At 40.6% G+C, this 16,530-nt stretch overlaps 1 protein-coding gene across 1 annotated transcript; it reads left to right on the forward strand.

Annotated features, from left to right (window-relative positions):
- Positions 1–646: 646 nt before the first annotated feature.
- Positions 647–15,810, forward strand: swi5 (SWI5 homologous recombination repair protein). Its single transcript, XM_068335232.1, has 6 exons — positions 647–812; positions 11,364–11,521; positions 11,955–11,997; positions 12,146–12,249; positions 12,487–12,581; positions 15,270–15,810. Exons 2-6 carry the CDS (start codon positions 11,394–11,396, stop codon positions 15,332–15,334), a joined length of 435 nt encoding a protein of 144 aa, XP_068191333.1. The 5' UTR covers positions 647–812; positions 11,364–11,393; the 3' UTR covers positions 15,335–15,810.
- The last annotated feature ends 720 nt before the right edge of the window (positions 15,811–16,530 follow it).

Consider the following 16,530-nt stretch of genomic DNA (forward strand, 5'->3'; position numbering starts at 1 on the left):
TTGACTTCCAGTACTGTTTTTTTCCCTCCTGCATTTTATACTTGCCAACGGGAGCTGATGATTTTTTTTTCAGATTTCAGGTTTGTCTTCCCTTTTTTTTTTTTTACCTCGCTATTTGACCAAACACAAGGTGCAGTGGTTTATATGGTGGTCTTTTGCATTGCGTCCATGACTCTTAGTTTTTAAAGAAAACTTTGACTTTGGTTCTTTTTCTTCTTCATGATCATTCTGAGTTGCAGCTAACACTGACATGTCAGACCTGTTCATGTTGTGTCATTTGCTGGATGCTGACCTGCAGTTAACCACAGTTGCAATATAGGTATCGGTGCAGAAGTTCTTCTTTTAGCTTTTTTGCAAATGACTATCTTATATCAGGCCATTTGTTTTGCAGTGAGAGCTTCTGTTAACGCGGCTTTCTTGGCTACAGCTGAACCAATCATGAACTCGCCTTGAACGTGCTGCACCCACCAAAACCAAGCCCACCAAACCCAATGATTTGTTTTGCCAAACTTGAGGAAAGTTAGATCATATATACGCCAGTCCTTGTGTGCTTTCATACCACGGTGGGCTGAACAGGCTATCTGGCATGCTGTCCGCTTATCCTTTCCTCTCTCCCGCCCAGTCTCTCACTTCTCAGGATGTTTTTGTTGAGCTCGGCTCCCTATTGTTCACCCACTGAGTTGGCTGGCCTCCCAGGGTTGTTGCTGGCTGCAAGGCCCCTAATAGGTTCTTCATGTGCCTTGGCTCTGCTCACTCATCTTGGTCTGGCCGGTGCATGTGGCAACCTGTTACAGTGTCGAAGACAACTAAAGGTATTTGGGAAGGAATTTTGATGATGACAGGAAAATCCAACCGGAACAATTTAGGGTAGAATCTCATCAGGTCCTTTAAATTGAAGAGAGCTGTGTCAAGAAATTAATCGACAACATAAAAAGACCATACATTAAAGTGTTAACACTTTCATTCTCGTGTTAGTGAATCTATTGTCTGTTTTATAGTTTGTCAATAAGTTGAGTAAAGTATATCTTAAGGAGTGATGTTACAGCGGCTGCAATCAAGTGCATCTGTGTGATTGTCTTCCATCTCCATTCAAAGGGCTATTGTTCATTGACTCATAAAATATTCATATCTATGCTCGCAACCCTCATTTGAAGGGTTACATTTGGTCCAGAAAACATAAGATCAACCAAACATCTTGCGAAACAAGCAAAATACAAAATTTGATTGGGTTTTATGTTCTCATTTTCTGCGACCTGTGCAAGCAGATGAAGCGGTTTGAGAAAATGAATGAATGAATGAATGAGGATATCTTCATTTTATTACAGCTTTTGTTTAACTTGTGATATTTTTATGTATTTATTTATTTATTTTCTGGACATAATCCAAGCTTTGATAACGACACGACTGCTGTCCGACTAATACATGCCAAGCATCTTTTACATGTAGACTGTGGAACTTTAAGACATCGGGGAAATCAAACCTAAGAGTCATTCACGAGCCCTGTCTTGACTCCAGCCACATCTTTTCCCCCACTTCACATCATTTTGTCTTTTTAAAAGCGTCATCAAAGTTGTTCAAATTAAACTGGTTAACAACTACAGAATACTCAGTGAAATAAAACATTATTCACATTTGTGACATGATAATGTTTGCTGTTAAATACACCAGGAGTTCTGTCAAACCCTGTAGCTATTTTTTTATGCATTCTTTAGGGACACCTTACATATTTTAATAACTGTTACCATGATGGCTAACAGTCACTTAATGTAGCTGAAATTCTTCCAAAAATGGATCTGGGACAAGTTCCACAATCAACTGTTGAATTTCAGTCTCATTGTGTACTTTTCCACAATGCACACACCCTGTTAGAGAAAATGTGCTTAACTATGTTTTGATATTCCATATTCTATTTATGTAAAAAGTAGAAAAAAGTTGGTGGAATATTCACTTGTGTTCAGTAGCTGATCTTTAACGTTGTTAGTGTGCAAACAAAGTTGGGTCATCTAAAACCCAAGGATTTCAGAAAATGCCAAAACTCTGAATTGCAGAAGTTAACAACAGACTCAGGTAATTTTGAGCTGTTGTTTCATCTCAACAAGTGACTTTCAGTTTCACCTCTTCATCTGATCAATTTTTAATTATAGGATGATGCTAACCCACAAACCTAGGAAAAACATCTGATAGATAGATAGATAGATAGATAGATAGATAGATAGATAGATAGATAGATAGATAGATAGATAGATAGATAGATAGATAGATAGATACTTTATTAATCCCGGAGGAAATTGCATATATCCATATATCCATATATCTGTGATGATTCCTACTGTGTGTGTTTGGGTAACTGGATGTTCTCTCTAGTTTGTCGAGTTTATCACTAAAGTCAAAATTGAACACAACATTGAAATTATTGCCTGTTCCATATAATGTAAGTGTAAAAGTTGAAATAATTCCATCATTAAAATGAGTCCACAACACATATGAACTTTGCTATATTCCAAGTGCCACAACAGCCAATTACAGATACAAGATAGGAAATTGATGCACTGACTATTCTTATGCCTCCCACAACACTCTCCAGTCAGTAGCTCTGATTACATCATCTTCAGGTGAAATGACTGACAGTTAGTGGAAGAAGTAGAAATCCTCTGAAGAGATACTGTTTGTCTGTGATTTTATGGATGTAAAAGAGGCATAAATCAACCAAACTATTATCTATAGCTGAAAAAAGTCAGAGAATGTACCCAGCATTATGCAGAACAGGTGTCTATGTTGCAAACTATAATTATACACATAAATATGTTTAATTCAATTCAATTTCGGGGTTTTCTTGGAAACAATTTCTCTTTATAGTTTTCATAACTGCATCCCTCAGCCTCATTTTGGAAGCTATCGACACATTTTCCATGAAATCATTGTGGGAAATCATTTACAGGTTTATACTATGATGATTATCTGTGCAATTCATCTCAGAGTGGAGCATAGGAACAGTTCATCTGCAGGTTCAGACCATAGGAGCTGTCTGTGAAATCAGCACAGAGTCAGTGCTGCTGGTGGGTGACAATGAGCTTTAAATCCTGCTGATACAACACTTTTTTTTTTTCAAAAGACAAAAACATGTCTGTCGCTAAAAAACAATCAAGTGAACACCCCTTCCCTGAGGTCTGCCTGTGAGTAAGAAGGGGAGTAAAAGAAATAAAGAGAGAGAGAGAGAGAGAGAGAGAGAGAGAGAGAGAGAGAGAGAGAGAGAGAGAGAGAGAGAGAGAGAGAGAGAGAGAGGGAGAGAGAGGGAGACAGGTGGTCAGGCCGGTCTTTTCCTTGCCCTCCGCGCTCCTTTTTGAACTTTTCTTTCATTCTTCCAGTTCATTCTGTGCTTCTTTCCATAGCGGTAGTGACAAGGCGGTCCATTCACTGCCTCATTATTCCACCCTCCCTCCTCCCTCCATCTCCCTTGCACACCCCGATCCTCATTCCCTCCCTCCCGGCTCCTTTGTCTAGCTTGCGGGGGCCTGCTTTAGCCTCTATTCACCAGCCAGACGGACCGCCATTGACTGGATCCCCCGCCATCCTCCCCCTAACATCCCTCCCTCTGACAAGCACCCTCACACACATATGCACAGAGCAACCTGGTCATTCCCCACCCTATGCCCTGTATCAGGCAGCTGCTATGCTAATAGGGAAAGAGGGAGGGAGGGATGAGGAGGAGAGATGCAGCAGCCAGCCTATAGTAAAGGGACAGAGGGAGGGAGCACAGGGAGAGTGACCCTGCTCCTCCATCTCCATAGTCATGCCAGAGCATCAACAGACCTCCTGTTACACAAAGGGAGTCTCCCCAGCAACTCCCCCCTTCTCACCCCTCCTTCCACCCCTCTGTTCCCCTCTTTTTCATTCAAATGCATTTTATATCCTGGTGGTAAAGGGAGCCGTAAGTGCAGTACGTAAAGTAACCTTACTCCTGCCCTGCAGGCATAACCATTCAGGGTGCAGCACAGAGAACTCTGTGTGTGTGTGTGTGTGTGTGTGTGTGTGTGTGTGTGTGTGTGTGTGTGTGTGTGTGTGTGTGTGTGTGTGTGTGTGTGTGTGTGTGTGTGTGTGTGTGTGTGTGTGTGTGTGTGTGTGTTCATTCCCCTGCTTTGTGTAGGACTGCAGACCGTACCACCACACACTTATCAGTAATTCCTGTGGTTGACACATAGAATCCATTCTTTACCCACGTAAACACACCAATCTTCATTATGTTATTATTTCATCAGTAGATTAGCTACATTTATTTAAACAATGCAGTCTAATAGTTTGGAACCGATGCTAATCTAATTAACCCAGCGTCATTATGTTTAATTTTTTCTGCAGGCTGTAGTTGCGGTTTATCATATTGACTGATTTTTTTCCGCTTGTGTTGTCTTCAAGCTCAAACATACCACTTAGCTTTACGTAACTTTTGAGAAACTCTTTCAGCTGTGTTTTATAAAAATTGAAATTCCTCTTAGAGTGACCCAGGCAGCTAAAAACGTCAACTTATGTATGACAATGTCTATACTGGATTTCCAAGTTATTGGTGCAACCTAGGTTGGGGGCGGCACATATTTTTGACCTGACAGTATAAAACATTGCATTGGGCTTAAATCAAGAGTAAGTGGGCTAATGCCATATATTGATATAAATATGCAAAGAAAAAAAACAATAACAGAACATTATTGAACTTGATGTCTGTATAACATTGTTTTATCCTAATAGCTCTAATGTCTGTATCTAATACAGCAGCTACTTTTGTTAATGAGACTGTAAAGGGTTACATTACTGTTCTTTACATGCCTCATGAATGTGTATTGGCATGTTTGTGTCAGCAGCTTTTTTCTGCTGGCATGTGTACAAATCGCCTCTGGTGTGTCTTTAGGAGAGAGAGGGTGTGTGCATGCGTCCGTGTGTGTATGTGTGCGTGTGTGTGTGTGTGTGTGTGTGTGTGTGTGTGTGTGTGTGTGTGTTTGTGTGTGTGAGGGGGATGGTAATGGGGGATGCAAGAAGGCATTTCTCTGTCCCTCCTGTTCTGCTATTTACCCCTGTGCAGTATGACCCTGTGCCCCACCAGGGAGGAACGTCCCATTTGACATCTGTCTGTTTGCATGGGGATACAGAAGGGATGCAAAGGGTGGGGCACCCATATGGAGTCTCACCCCCCTGCCCGCACCCCACCTCTTCCCCCCCACCCCATCCCAGCCTTCCTGACATACATGCACACAATTCCAACACTACATCTCCTGCACCCTTTGTTTGTCCATGTGCGTGTTAAATGTCCGGCCATTCTAACACACTGCTTCGTGCCATGTGGGAAGAGGATGAATGAGGAGCTGTGTTTGTTTCTCATAACAAATTTAGTGTCAAACAAATAGATTTGATCAATTATTGATTTGGGGGGAGTGATCAACCAACCTGTCTGTCTGTACCTACAATCCTACCGTCCTAATGTGGTACACGATAGGGTGTAGCAATCACCCTGTATGGATTATCCTCCCACACAATGATTTAGTGTGCCGGATACACAATGAGCAAGCCGTCTGCGGGGCTTTTTCTAGGCTAACGAGCTCGGAGGAGTTTAAATGGCCCGGCCTAACAGTAACAAAACTGTTGGTGATACTGCACTCTGTGACAGCGTTTATCCCTGTAAAGGCTCGCTGCCTTTGTCTTTGCCCTTGACAGGCTGCTTACGATAATACCTCTTGTTAAAAAGCTTTCAGTGAATAGGCCGATAATGCATGTAGTGTCAAAGGCATTAATGGCTATTTTTTTCTATTACAGCAAAGACAATAGCTGCTAAATGGCTTTGGAAATTAACCTCCTTATACACTTGTTGGATTGTTTCTTTCTAGCGGTGGGTTTTTGATAAAACTATAGACACATCTCATCTGATTGACCCAAAAAACACCATACATTGACTAAGGGGATACAAAAGCGCAGAATTCTGACAAACTTACAAAATGATATGTGGAAAGTGGGTTTGCCCTATTGTGAGGGCTGCCCTATTCTTGAAGGGCAGCCCTCAAGTCATTGCGGTTCTAGGGTACACAGTTACAGTCCTGTACACGGTGACTCAGCCGACCCATAGGTTTTCCGTGGGAGTAAGGTCCGTGGAAAGTGTCGACCACTTCCATAAAGGTCCCTGACAAGCTGGATCATTGTCATCCATGAAGATGAATTTAGGCCTGTGTTGTTCGTGGCAAGGCACAATGGCTGGATCAATGATGTTATTCAGGTAGAATGGGTTTGTCATTGTACCATCCATAAAGTGTAGGGCAGTTCAGACACTCCTACTCACAATGTAACACCACCACCACTACAGGGTTGACTGGTGACAACTATGGCGGATGTAGAGCGCTTCCCTTGTCATCAACAACATTATTGGCGGCCATCATTTCTGCTCATTGTGAATCAACTTTTACCAGCTCTGAGGCCCACTGGTACCTCGTCCAGCGTATATGGTCCCTGGTCCACGCAAGACAATGGCGTCTGTGTCTGGTGGTTTGGTCAGGTACCCATGCAGGCGGTTTAGCATATTGTCCAGTCTGATATAAACAGTTTCCAGTGCTCTGACATGACACTTGGGTCCCCATCACTTCACTTAAATATACTTGGAGTTGAGTGGCATTCATCACCAAGTGATGAATGATATAAAAATGTGAACAGCATTTACAGGACTGTTTAAATTCCAATTCTGACTGAACCAGGAAATGTATTTGTTCATTCACGGATCAAACACCTGTTTTGAATTTTGACATTTAGCTGCTTGTTAGAGAACAGCAAGTTGTGCAAAAACTGCCGTTCAATGTTTCAGCACTTTTTTTGCACTTCTTGCTGTTCTCTAACAATCAGTGAAACATCAAAATTCACAACAGGTGTTTGATCCTTTTTGGGTATCGTGAAAGGATCAGCTGCTGTGATCTAACACTGCCTGTATTTTTTTTTGTGAGTAGTGTAAACATACCTTCATTGTACGTATGTGTATGTGTGTGCGTGTGTGAGCCCATATGTGTATTCTTGTATGTCAGAGAGTAATTAAGAAGAATAAAGACCTGGTTGTACAGAGTGAAACTGTGGGTTTTGAAGTGAGATGGAAGATGCTTTTCTGTTTGGCTGAGCAGACTCAATGGTCCCATTCAGCAAGCCCCCTTACTGCCCATTGTCCTCCCAACACACACACACACACACACACACACACACACACACACACACACACACACACACACACACACACACACACACACACACACACACACACACACACACACACACACACACACACACACACACACACACACGTAGGGATTCATTGGAGTCGGGGCCTTGAGGAGACACATGAAGAGCTGTTGGGGTGTTCAATGTGAAGAAGGGAGAAGGAAAACATCGGATGGAAATCAGACTGAGGTACCTATTGATCTTAACTTTAACTTTAAGTGATGGATGGTACCTTTGCAAATACTCAAACACTCGTAATGCTTTTCATGTCTCAGCTGAAGCAAGTTTCTCAAGTTTTTGCACTCAGCAGTTTTATGTTGATTCATACCAGACTGCACATGCTCACAAATACCAACCCACAAAATATGTGGGAGTTTTTTCATCAAGAAAACACAAGAGATAATCAGATAAACAAGAATTAGTTACTTAAGAAAAATTATGAAAGAAGAAGAAAAAACCCCCTGAAATATCAGTGTCAACTCTCATAAAAATGAATAATGATTGTCATATTTATCACAGGGATAATTATTACTAGATTAATAGTATTGTAATACAAACTATAACCTTGACCATGAAGGGAACATGTTTACATACATCCATTCATGGGTTTGTTAGTTGATTAATTGGATTAACAGCAGGATTTAACAAAAATTTGCAGGGCGGATGAAATTCAGTGGTAAGGGGTTTGAGTAAAAATAGACCTCTTTAAAATCAGGTTTGAATTTAGGATCTTCCTCTGGTATATTAAGGGTAGTGAATGAGTGGGTGGAATTTGACGTGGATCCAAATACAGATACACCAGATCTAAATTTCCATATGTTATTTAGGTTTTGTCTGAGCACATCTTTTCAACATCTTTGGCTATATATGCTCTTGTCCAATTTTCCAATTTCCTCAAGATGACACATCCAGCAGTTAAACAGCTCTACATGAAAAAAAAAGACTTCTCACACAATAGTGTCTACATAAACATACATCAGTCTCACAATGGCTATATGGCTATGTGGGGATGAGACGGTAACACTTGTTCGGGGTTAATGATCATTGGTCATTGCTTTGGAGACCATTATGCCATTGATCTCTTTTATGCCACCTGGGGAAAGGAATGTCCCTGATCTCCTATTGTGTCTGTCTGTCTATGCATGAGAGTGGATGACAGAGTGGCCATATTCTGTGTGTGTGTGTGTGTGTGTGTGTGTGTGTGTGTGTGTGTGTGTGTGTGTGTGTGTGTGTGTGTGTGTGTGTGTGTGTGTGTATGTGGGGTTGCTGGAGCCAATTATAGTGGACTTATGGCCAAAAGGCGGGGGACACTCCGAGCACGACACCGTTAGGGTTAGGTTATGTTATGTTAGGGTTAGGAGTTCGGGTTAAGGTTAGGGGTTAATGTTAGGTGTTGTGGAGCCACATGAAAGACAAACAACCACTCACCCATATCTATGGGGGTGTGAGTGGCTGTTGTCCTTATTTAATTAATCAATTTGTTTCATTTCAGAAGCAAAGCTTCTTCTTTTTTTTCAGTTTTACTTTTGTAGTTTTCGGCACAAGCTTCCCCGACTGAACTTACTTCTACTTGAGTAAACATGTAAGAGTTCTCGTCCCACATTTGAACCACTTTTCTGGATTAGTTCCTTTTGGAGAAAACATCTGTTGGATCTCAGACTTACTTTTCAGAAAAGCATTTTCATGCTCGGGTGACACAGCTGGGATTTCAGGAGGGGGTTTCGCAGGGTCTTTAAATGTCGGGGGTGCCAGTTGGTCAGCCATATAATCAGAGTTGAACTTGGAGAGGGAAAAAAAAGTGATGTCCAATGCACAATGAAAGAGAATAATCTGTGTGTGTGTGTGTGTGTGTGTGTGTGTGTGTGTGTGTGTGTGTGTGTGTGTGTGTGTGTGTGTGTGTGTGTGTGTGTGTGTGTGTGTGTGTGTGTGTTGGAAGGGGGTCCTCTGTCAGCAGGACAATAGATAGAAGCAGCAGCTGACCAGAGAATCCCTTCTTCTTTTGTCATCCTTCATAATGACGTCTCCACCACACACACACTCTTGTCTTTTTCGTTTCCCTCCCACCTCAACTCGTTGGACTCCATCTCCCTCCCTCCCTTCCTGATTGGGCATTAAGCAACTTCTGCACCTCCTTTATTCCTTGTCTTATTCTCTCCCATCCTTCCTTTCTTTCATTTCACTGACTTCCTTATCTACTCTAACCCTTCTTCTCTACAGACATACGTTGTTTCATGTGTAATTTGCTTTATGTTTGTGTCTTAGTGTGTCTGTGTTTATGTAAAACATGTGGGTTTGCATGTATGTGTCATGTAATGTGTGCATCTAATGAATGAACTAGACATGCTGAAGGCCAATGTTTAGCTGTATGTCAGTCCATTTAAAGTTACTTTAAACTGCCAGCACTCTCAGTTAACTTTGTAACACAAAGCAGATACAAATAAATACCAGAGAGTTGATGCAGACCATCAAAAACATCAATAAATCAATCAATAAATCTTAACAATTCAAATAAACAAAGAAAATTTTAAGTTGTAAAATATATCATTCTATCTCAGCAGCAACCAGGGTAAATAACTGATCAATATAGATATTGAGATGAATATATACATAAGCTCATGTGCAGAACTTTCATCTAATATACAAATTCACATATCTTAGTGTGAATATCTACTTGTTTTAAATGCACAGAATAAAAAATATTAATATTACCCTCTTATTGTTATAATCAGCCAAATTAAAAACTGGTAGTGACAATTTCATTGTCAAAAAACATTCATTCACATAACTTTCTCATGCTAAAAATCAGAATTTTGCCAAATTATTTATTTATTGTATTTTATTTAATTAAAGGATGTCCCTCTTAGGAAAAGTTTCCCGTCCCTCTGTCTTCCCGTCTAAGCTCTAGACACAAATTGAAACAAACTCCATGGCCCCAGAACTAGAATTGCTCTCACGCTTATCCCTCTAATCTTATTTTAAACCCGGCTGCTTTGCTGTTCCCAAATCCTTATTCTCATGAGGGCCGTGACTTGACAGCAGTTCATCGTTTGATGATGTCAGTCAAATTACTGGGCGAATTCTCATCTTCACCAGTGTCAGGAACTGTGGGAGAAGGCCCACATAAGGAAAAACAGACATTTGTCAAATAGGCTTCTGTGTATTTCTGGTTAGTTGCGTGTATACATATGTCTGTGCTTGTTTGTAGCTCTCAGCCAGCACCAGGTAATATGGCCTGGTACGGAAGGTCACCGCTGTGATGTCACTTCCCCTTCCTCTCCGGATATTCCCAGCATTCTACTGCCAGCAGCCGGGAACTCTGGGAACTAAGAGCAGGAAGCCTGGCTCCTTCAGAGAAGAGAGCAAGAGAAAGGGAGACAGGGAGTAGTGGTGATTTTATCTCATTGTAGGACTCATTAGCTCTAAAATAAAGTTCACAAATTGAGCAGTTAGAAAACAGGTCCTGTACACATTGATGAAATAATGAACCAGGAGCGACAAAATTACTGTTGTGCTGCTGATATTTCTGTTGTATGAATGTATGTACACTTATCTGAGTGTTTAAATACTGTATGTCACCAATAAATAGAACAACATTGCCCCCTCCAGGTTATTTCCAGTCAATAATGATGGTGGTTCGTTTTGCTGGAATTGGCTCTGAGATTGATCCCGCAACTTCCAGTGCTGTGTCAAAAAATATCACAGCAATGTTGTTAATAATGATGACCTTTAAATTATTTAATAGCAATAAAATAACACAACCAAAGCAACACCCACTCAGGTGACACAATACGAAACACAAATGTCTACAACATTTTATCTCTAATTACTGTGTGTCTATCAATCTATCATTAATGTCTGTCTGTCTGTCTGTCTGTCTGTCTGTCTGTCTGTCTGTCTGTCTGTCTGTCTGTCTGTCTGTCTGTCTGTCTGTCTGTCTGTCTGTCTGTCTGTCTGTCTGTCTGTCTGTCTGTCTGTCCGCCCGTCTGTCTGCCTGTCATATATATGCCGGTCCAGCAGGTGGCAGTATTCAGATACTAAACTTCCTTACAACATGTGTAGAAGAGGAAGAGCCAATCCAGCGTCTGTTTGACGTCACCCGCGAATCAAGAAATTCTCTCTGTGTTCGTGCTTAGGTTGAGTTTGATCACATAACTCGAGACAGTATGAGCGTAAATCAATCTGCTGAGATCCAAAGCAGCGCAAACAACAGTCCAGCTTCAGTCCAGTCCGAGTTTAAGCAAGTCAGTGCGACACCCGAGGAGAGGGACGCGAAGAATGGAGCTCTGAAGGGGTAACAGCTTCACCGCTAACGCACATACATGATATACGTCTGGAAACTGAAAATTTGATTGTAATAAATCGGTAATCAATCAATCAGTCTATCTATCTATCAATCAGTCTATCTATCTATCTATCTATCTATCTATCTATCTATCTATCTATCTATCTATCTATCTATCTATCTATCTATCTATCTATCTATCTATCTATCTGTTATTTATAGCATGTTGCATGTAGTTGCAGTCGTCCATTGAGTCATCTTTTGCTTGATTAGTATTTTTAATGAGCTGTAAAAAATAGCAGATCAAGACCAGGCTTCATTTGACAAATGTTCAGTATCTAAGGAGAACAAATCTACACGTAGCAAGTTGTTACAGTAGGTTTATAGTCATGCTATTACTGCTATCTGCTGTAGTTAACAGTGAATCCCTCCGTCTGTCTAGAACTCCACTCTCTAAGAAGGTGCGCTCCAACTTCAAATCACCTGTAAGTGTACCCTCTCTTTGTCACACACACACACACACACACACACACACACACACACACACACACACACACACACACACACACACACACACACACACACACACAGACACACACACCTCATCATAGTTGTGTGCTCTGCATCTTACAGCTTCAAGTCCTCCAGAGTGCTAAAGTTAGCCCAGAGGAGGAGGTGGCAGAGCTGCAGAGGAGAACAGAGCAGCTGGACGCAGAGATAGCTCAGCTGGAGGCTGAGTGAGTTCAGCTGTGTGTGTTGGCATTCAAGTCTTTCTGTCTTGTAGCTCCAAGTTAAATATTATTGGTTGAGCAGTAGAGGAAAGTGTGCAGATCTATTATCTGAGTCAAAGTATAAATACTCGTGGCCACATAGAATTCTGAGAGAATTGTCTGTGTGCATGCCTGTGAATTAGCATTACATGTAGCATATTGCACAGATACAGATCGGTTGTTTGTGTTTTGTGTTTCATTCAGGGGATACAAAGTAGAGGAGCTGGAGAGTCATATTGATATGCTTCATGAATACAATGACATCAAAGACGTTGGACAGTCACTCTTGGGTCGCATTGGTAAGAGAAATGTTCACATGTGGATTTAAATAACTCTCGTAATATAGAATGTATAGGGCCGAGGTAACATTTCAAGTTCAAATGTTTCTAATTAAATGTTGATGTGAATTTGAGTCCATAGGTAGGGTTTTGTAACAAACATCCAGTCTTTTTGGTTCGATTAATCAGACAGGATTAAAGTTAGTCACCCATTTATAAATGGTTTTATTTTTAGCTTAGTGAGATGTTACAGCTGGTGGCCATCGCATGCGAATAATACAAACAGATCAAATTTCTGTCTCTTACACCTGTTTTTTGCAGGGTTTTCAAATCCTGTGTTGAATGACTTGTTTGTGTTTCATATTTTTGCATTTTGCCTCATGCATTACAATATAGCATGAACTTTGCACACTGCATGAGTTATACTATACTGTGCAACAAGGACCAAGTAAACAAACTGCTGAAGGGTGTGATAAAAAAAAAACATGAACGTGGATACAGTAGGCTGCTTCAAAAACACACACAAATGCATGGCTACAGGTTGATCGATTGCTCAATCTGTGTGTGGAATGGGTCTCAGATGATGGTTTCCATGGTGCAACACTTTCTTTTCCTTCAAAAACGTTTATGTACTGGAGAGAGTGAGTACAGACTTTTTGGAAATTCAGTTCCTCATGAATGTGGATTGAAGTTATTTTACATTCAACTTGTTCCACATACAGCCACCAGAGGACAGCAGAGACTCTCCTCCCTCTCCATTGGATTGATTGCAAACAGGGCCAGTCTTTTATTTGACTTTGGACAGTATTTACACAGCGCTGATCACATTTGCATTTACACACCTTTGCATTTCCCTTAAACCGTTCAACACCTTTATATGGAAACTTAACAGAACAATGTAATGGTTAATGTTTTTTTCCTATTTAGTCCAGATAGGTCATACAGATATCCCCTGCCTCATCTAAGAAAATGTCTCTAAAAGTTATATTCTGACTGTTATTGATCAGCACTGTGTTCGGATGTTATCTGATGAATGCATTAGAGATTTTCAATTTAGCTGAAATTCCAGTACTATTTGTGCAAGGTTACTTAGCTAGTCACTGATTGGATTACAGCCAGAAGACCAGTTGCAGACTGCAGAATCATCATTTTTCTTTCTGTGAGAGGTCAAAACATTGAGCCAGCGTTCCACGTTTAGGATTGTTGGCATCACGTCACCTGCTTCAAGGAGACAAACAGAGGTCTAAGGAGGTAAAAATAAACTTTAGCAACACTTGCAGTATCAGGAACAACCTTATTCTCAAAGATTCAACATTCAACTCAACCTTCAGCTCTAGTGATACTGCGTAAATACTAGAATGATGTGTCTTGTGACACCCGTATGAGTACATAGGAAACAATGAGTAAAGATCTTTTGTAAGTACTCCTTTGAAATAAATTTCTGCATATGCAATGGCAACTGTGTGAGGTTGAGGACATGTGGAGAGGTTCAAACATTCCACACTGGTAGGGGCTGTTTTAGAGAAACACAGCCAAGTCACATTATGGTCTGTGCATGTGTGTCATAACAAATATGACTTTTTACCTACATTTACATGTCTGGGTTTGTGTGTGGAGTCAAACAGTATATGGACATCTCCTCACTTGATGTACTTACGTTGCACAATCATGTCAACAGCACACATTTCTACAAGTTAAAAGCTTCCTATCTCTTTAAATTCTCTCTCAGTGCAATGGTGAATCAGGATGATAATGACTTAGTGAGGAGAGGTGGTTCCCCTTTGACACAATGACTGTCATTCACACAAAGACACATATATCGTCTCTGTCATACAGGCGCATCTACACAGTCCACATTCACAAACTGTCAAACACAAACACATTCTTTCATCATCTCTGCCTCCCTTCTCGCTCTCTCTGTCTTACATTCTCTCAATCACACATACACACTTTAAACTTAAACACTGAGTCGTGTTGCATGCTGTTATTCCGAGAGGGAGGAGGTGGGTAGGCAGGCTGTTGAATGAAACGGCAGACGAGAGGAGATGCCCTACAGTACCCTCCAAAGACAACTGTCTCTTTGTCCATCGCCGTGTCTATCTGTCAGTCTGTCGGTGGGGTTTAAGGTCATTGTCATATCTGGAAAGAAATGATTTTGTTTGTCTTTAAAATGTTCTCATTTTCATACATTAAAGATGTTTATATCACCACAGAGTTCCTTAAGGGGAGGTCATGTCACGATCACCTAGGATTTATCATAGTTTATTTTTTATATTATAGATAAATCAAATATCCGTTCATGCAGCTATTCTAACAGCCCAACATATTAACATGCTGTACCAGTAAATGCTATAACTCCATAGAAGGTGAATGTTCTCATGTGAAACAGGCACAGCACAGTGTAGCTTCTTGATGCTAATGCTAGTTAGCGGAGATAAGTTGTCAGATGTGTTAGATGATGTTTAAGAAGGTATATGGTGCTCATTATTTTAATGATAGAAATTAATTAAATTGGAAGCTTTACCTTTCCCTAGCAATATCAGACTACTGTGTGCAGCTCTTGCACAAGCCTTGCGTTGTGATTAATGTGCGTGGTTCCATGATCTTGGTCTGTTCAACATCGTGCAGATTGTTTGAAATACAGACCAGAGGGAGTAGACGCTGTAATCTGCTGGAGGGGACTGACCCCCACTCTGCTCTGTCTTGCAGCTGCACTGAGGGGGACCACCACTCGAGATCTCTACGGCCACTTCGGGCTGGAGCTTGACGACTGAACAAAAAAAGACTGGAACCAATGAGTGAAGATACAGCTGGAAGATGGTTTTAGGAGAGGGGACTTGAGGAGAAAAAGAAAAACCTTAAGTTTCCACAGGAAGATAAATGTGACCTAAACTTGTAATGGAGGTGCTTTCACGAATACATTTTCTTTGAGAGATTTGATTGATGGGTATGGCCTTGATTAAATGAGAAAGGTACTAGTCAATCAGGCAGGCCTGATATTTGAAATAGGCAAACTAGTCAAGGACTTTACAGAACACAAATACTGTATTTGTACATTAGACGGGCTATGGCCTCCCTTGATTGTGCAATAATTTAAATTCTGTTAAGTTTCTAAACTCTCAGAGGACACACTTCAAAATTTGTATAAGTCTAATATAATATTATGCACTTTGTAAGCTAACCGTAATGTACATTTGTTTCCATTTGTAGTGTTACCTCTGATTCCATACTGGAAAATTAAAGAAATACTTCCTCATTATGTCGATTTTGTGACATTGAAACATTGTGAAATATTGAAGTTAAAAATATCGCAGTCTTACAAGCTCTGCAAGCATGTAAGTTAATAGTCACAGTAGGTCAGGTCATCTTGTGCCACTTTTAAAAAGTGTTTGGATATTTGTAAACTCTCATTCATTTTCCTGACAGTCTCCATGGGGACGTCTGAAACTTTACAAGCATGTTTGAGTTTCTTTGTATTCTTAAAGAGCCCCCAATGTTGTTTGCTTACATCAAAATCCAGCATAGTATACAGTATTTACCCAACAAAGAAAACAGAATAGAGGCATTATACGCTGGGTGTGTTCTTATCTGTCTGAAGGGAGCTGATAATGTGTCTTCACGAACATAGATTACGCTCTGCCCTCTTGAGTGTCTGATGAAGTTTGTGTCTTTACTTCATTTGCAGTTCAAAGCTCGTTCTGTTTTATCTTGAAATTCTATTATTCATTTACAGTCCCAAATTGGGGACAGGACAGCCTATACTGTACTTTGAATGAAGGGAACTGTGTGAAAATTTAAAAAAAAAAAAAATCTTCATTTTTCAAATTTTTAATTTGAACTCACCAAACCACTGGAAACAAACAAGGCAGCTGTTTGTGATGTGTTTTAAACTTTCCTGTCAATGAAATGTGTTTTGGGAGTTGACACGTTGCTCGTAGAAAGCTGAAAATGTTGTCATCCTTGTTTTAAA

The sequence above is a fragment of the Antennarius striatus genome, chromosome 15 (genome assembly GCF_040054535.1).
Source record: "Antennarius striatus isolate MH-2024 chromosome 15, ASM4005453v1, whole genome shotgun sequence".
In the NCBI taxonomy this organism is placed as follows: Eukaryota; Metazoa; Chordata; class Actinopteri; order Lophiiformes; family Antennariidae; genus Antennarius; species Antennarius striatus.

Coding starts and splice junctions, on each gene's coding strand:
- swi5 (XM_068335232.1), top strand. CDS start 11,394: ATGAGCGTAAATCAATCTGCTGAGATCCAAAGCAGCGCAAACAACAGT. Junction 11,998..12,145: donor GCTCCAACTTCAAATCACCT/GTAAGTGTACCC, acceptor TGCATCTTACAG/CTTCAAGTCCTCCAGAGTGC. Junction 12,582..15,269: donor GTCACTCTTGGGTCGCATTG/GTAAGAGAAATG, acceptor TCTGTCTTGCAG/CTGCACTGAGGGGGACCACC.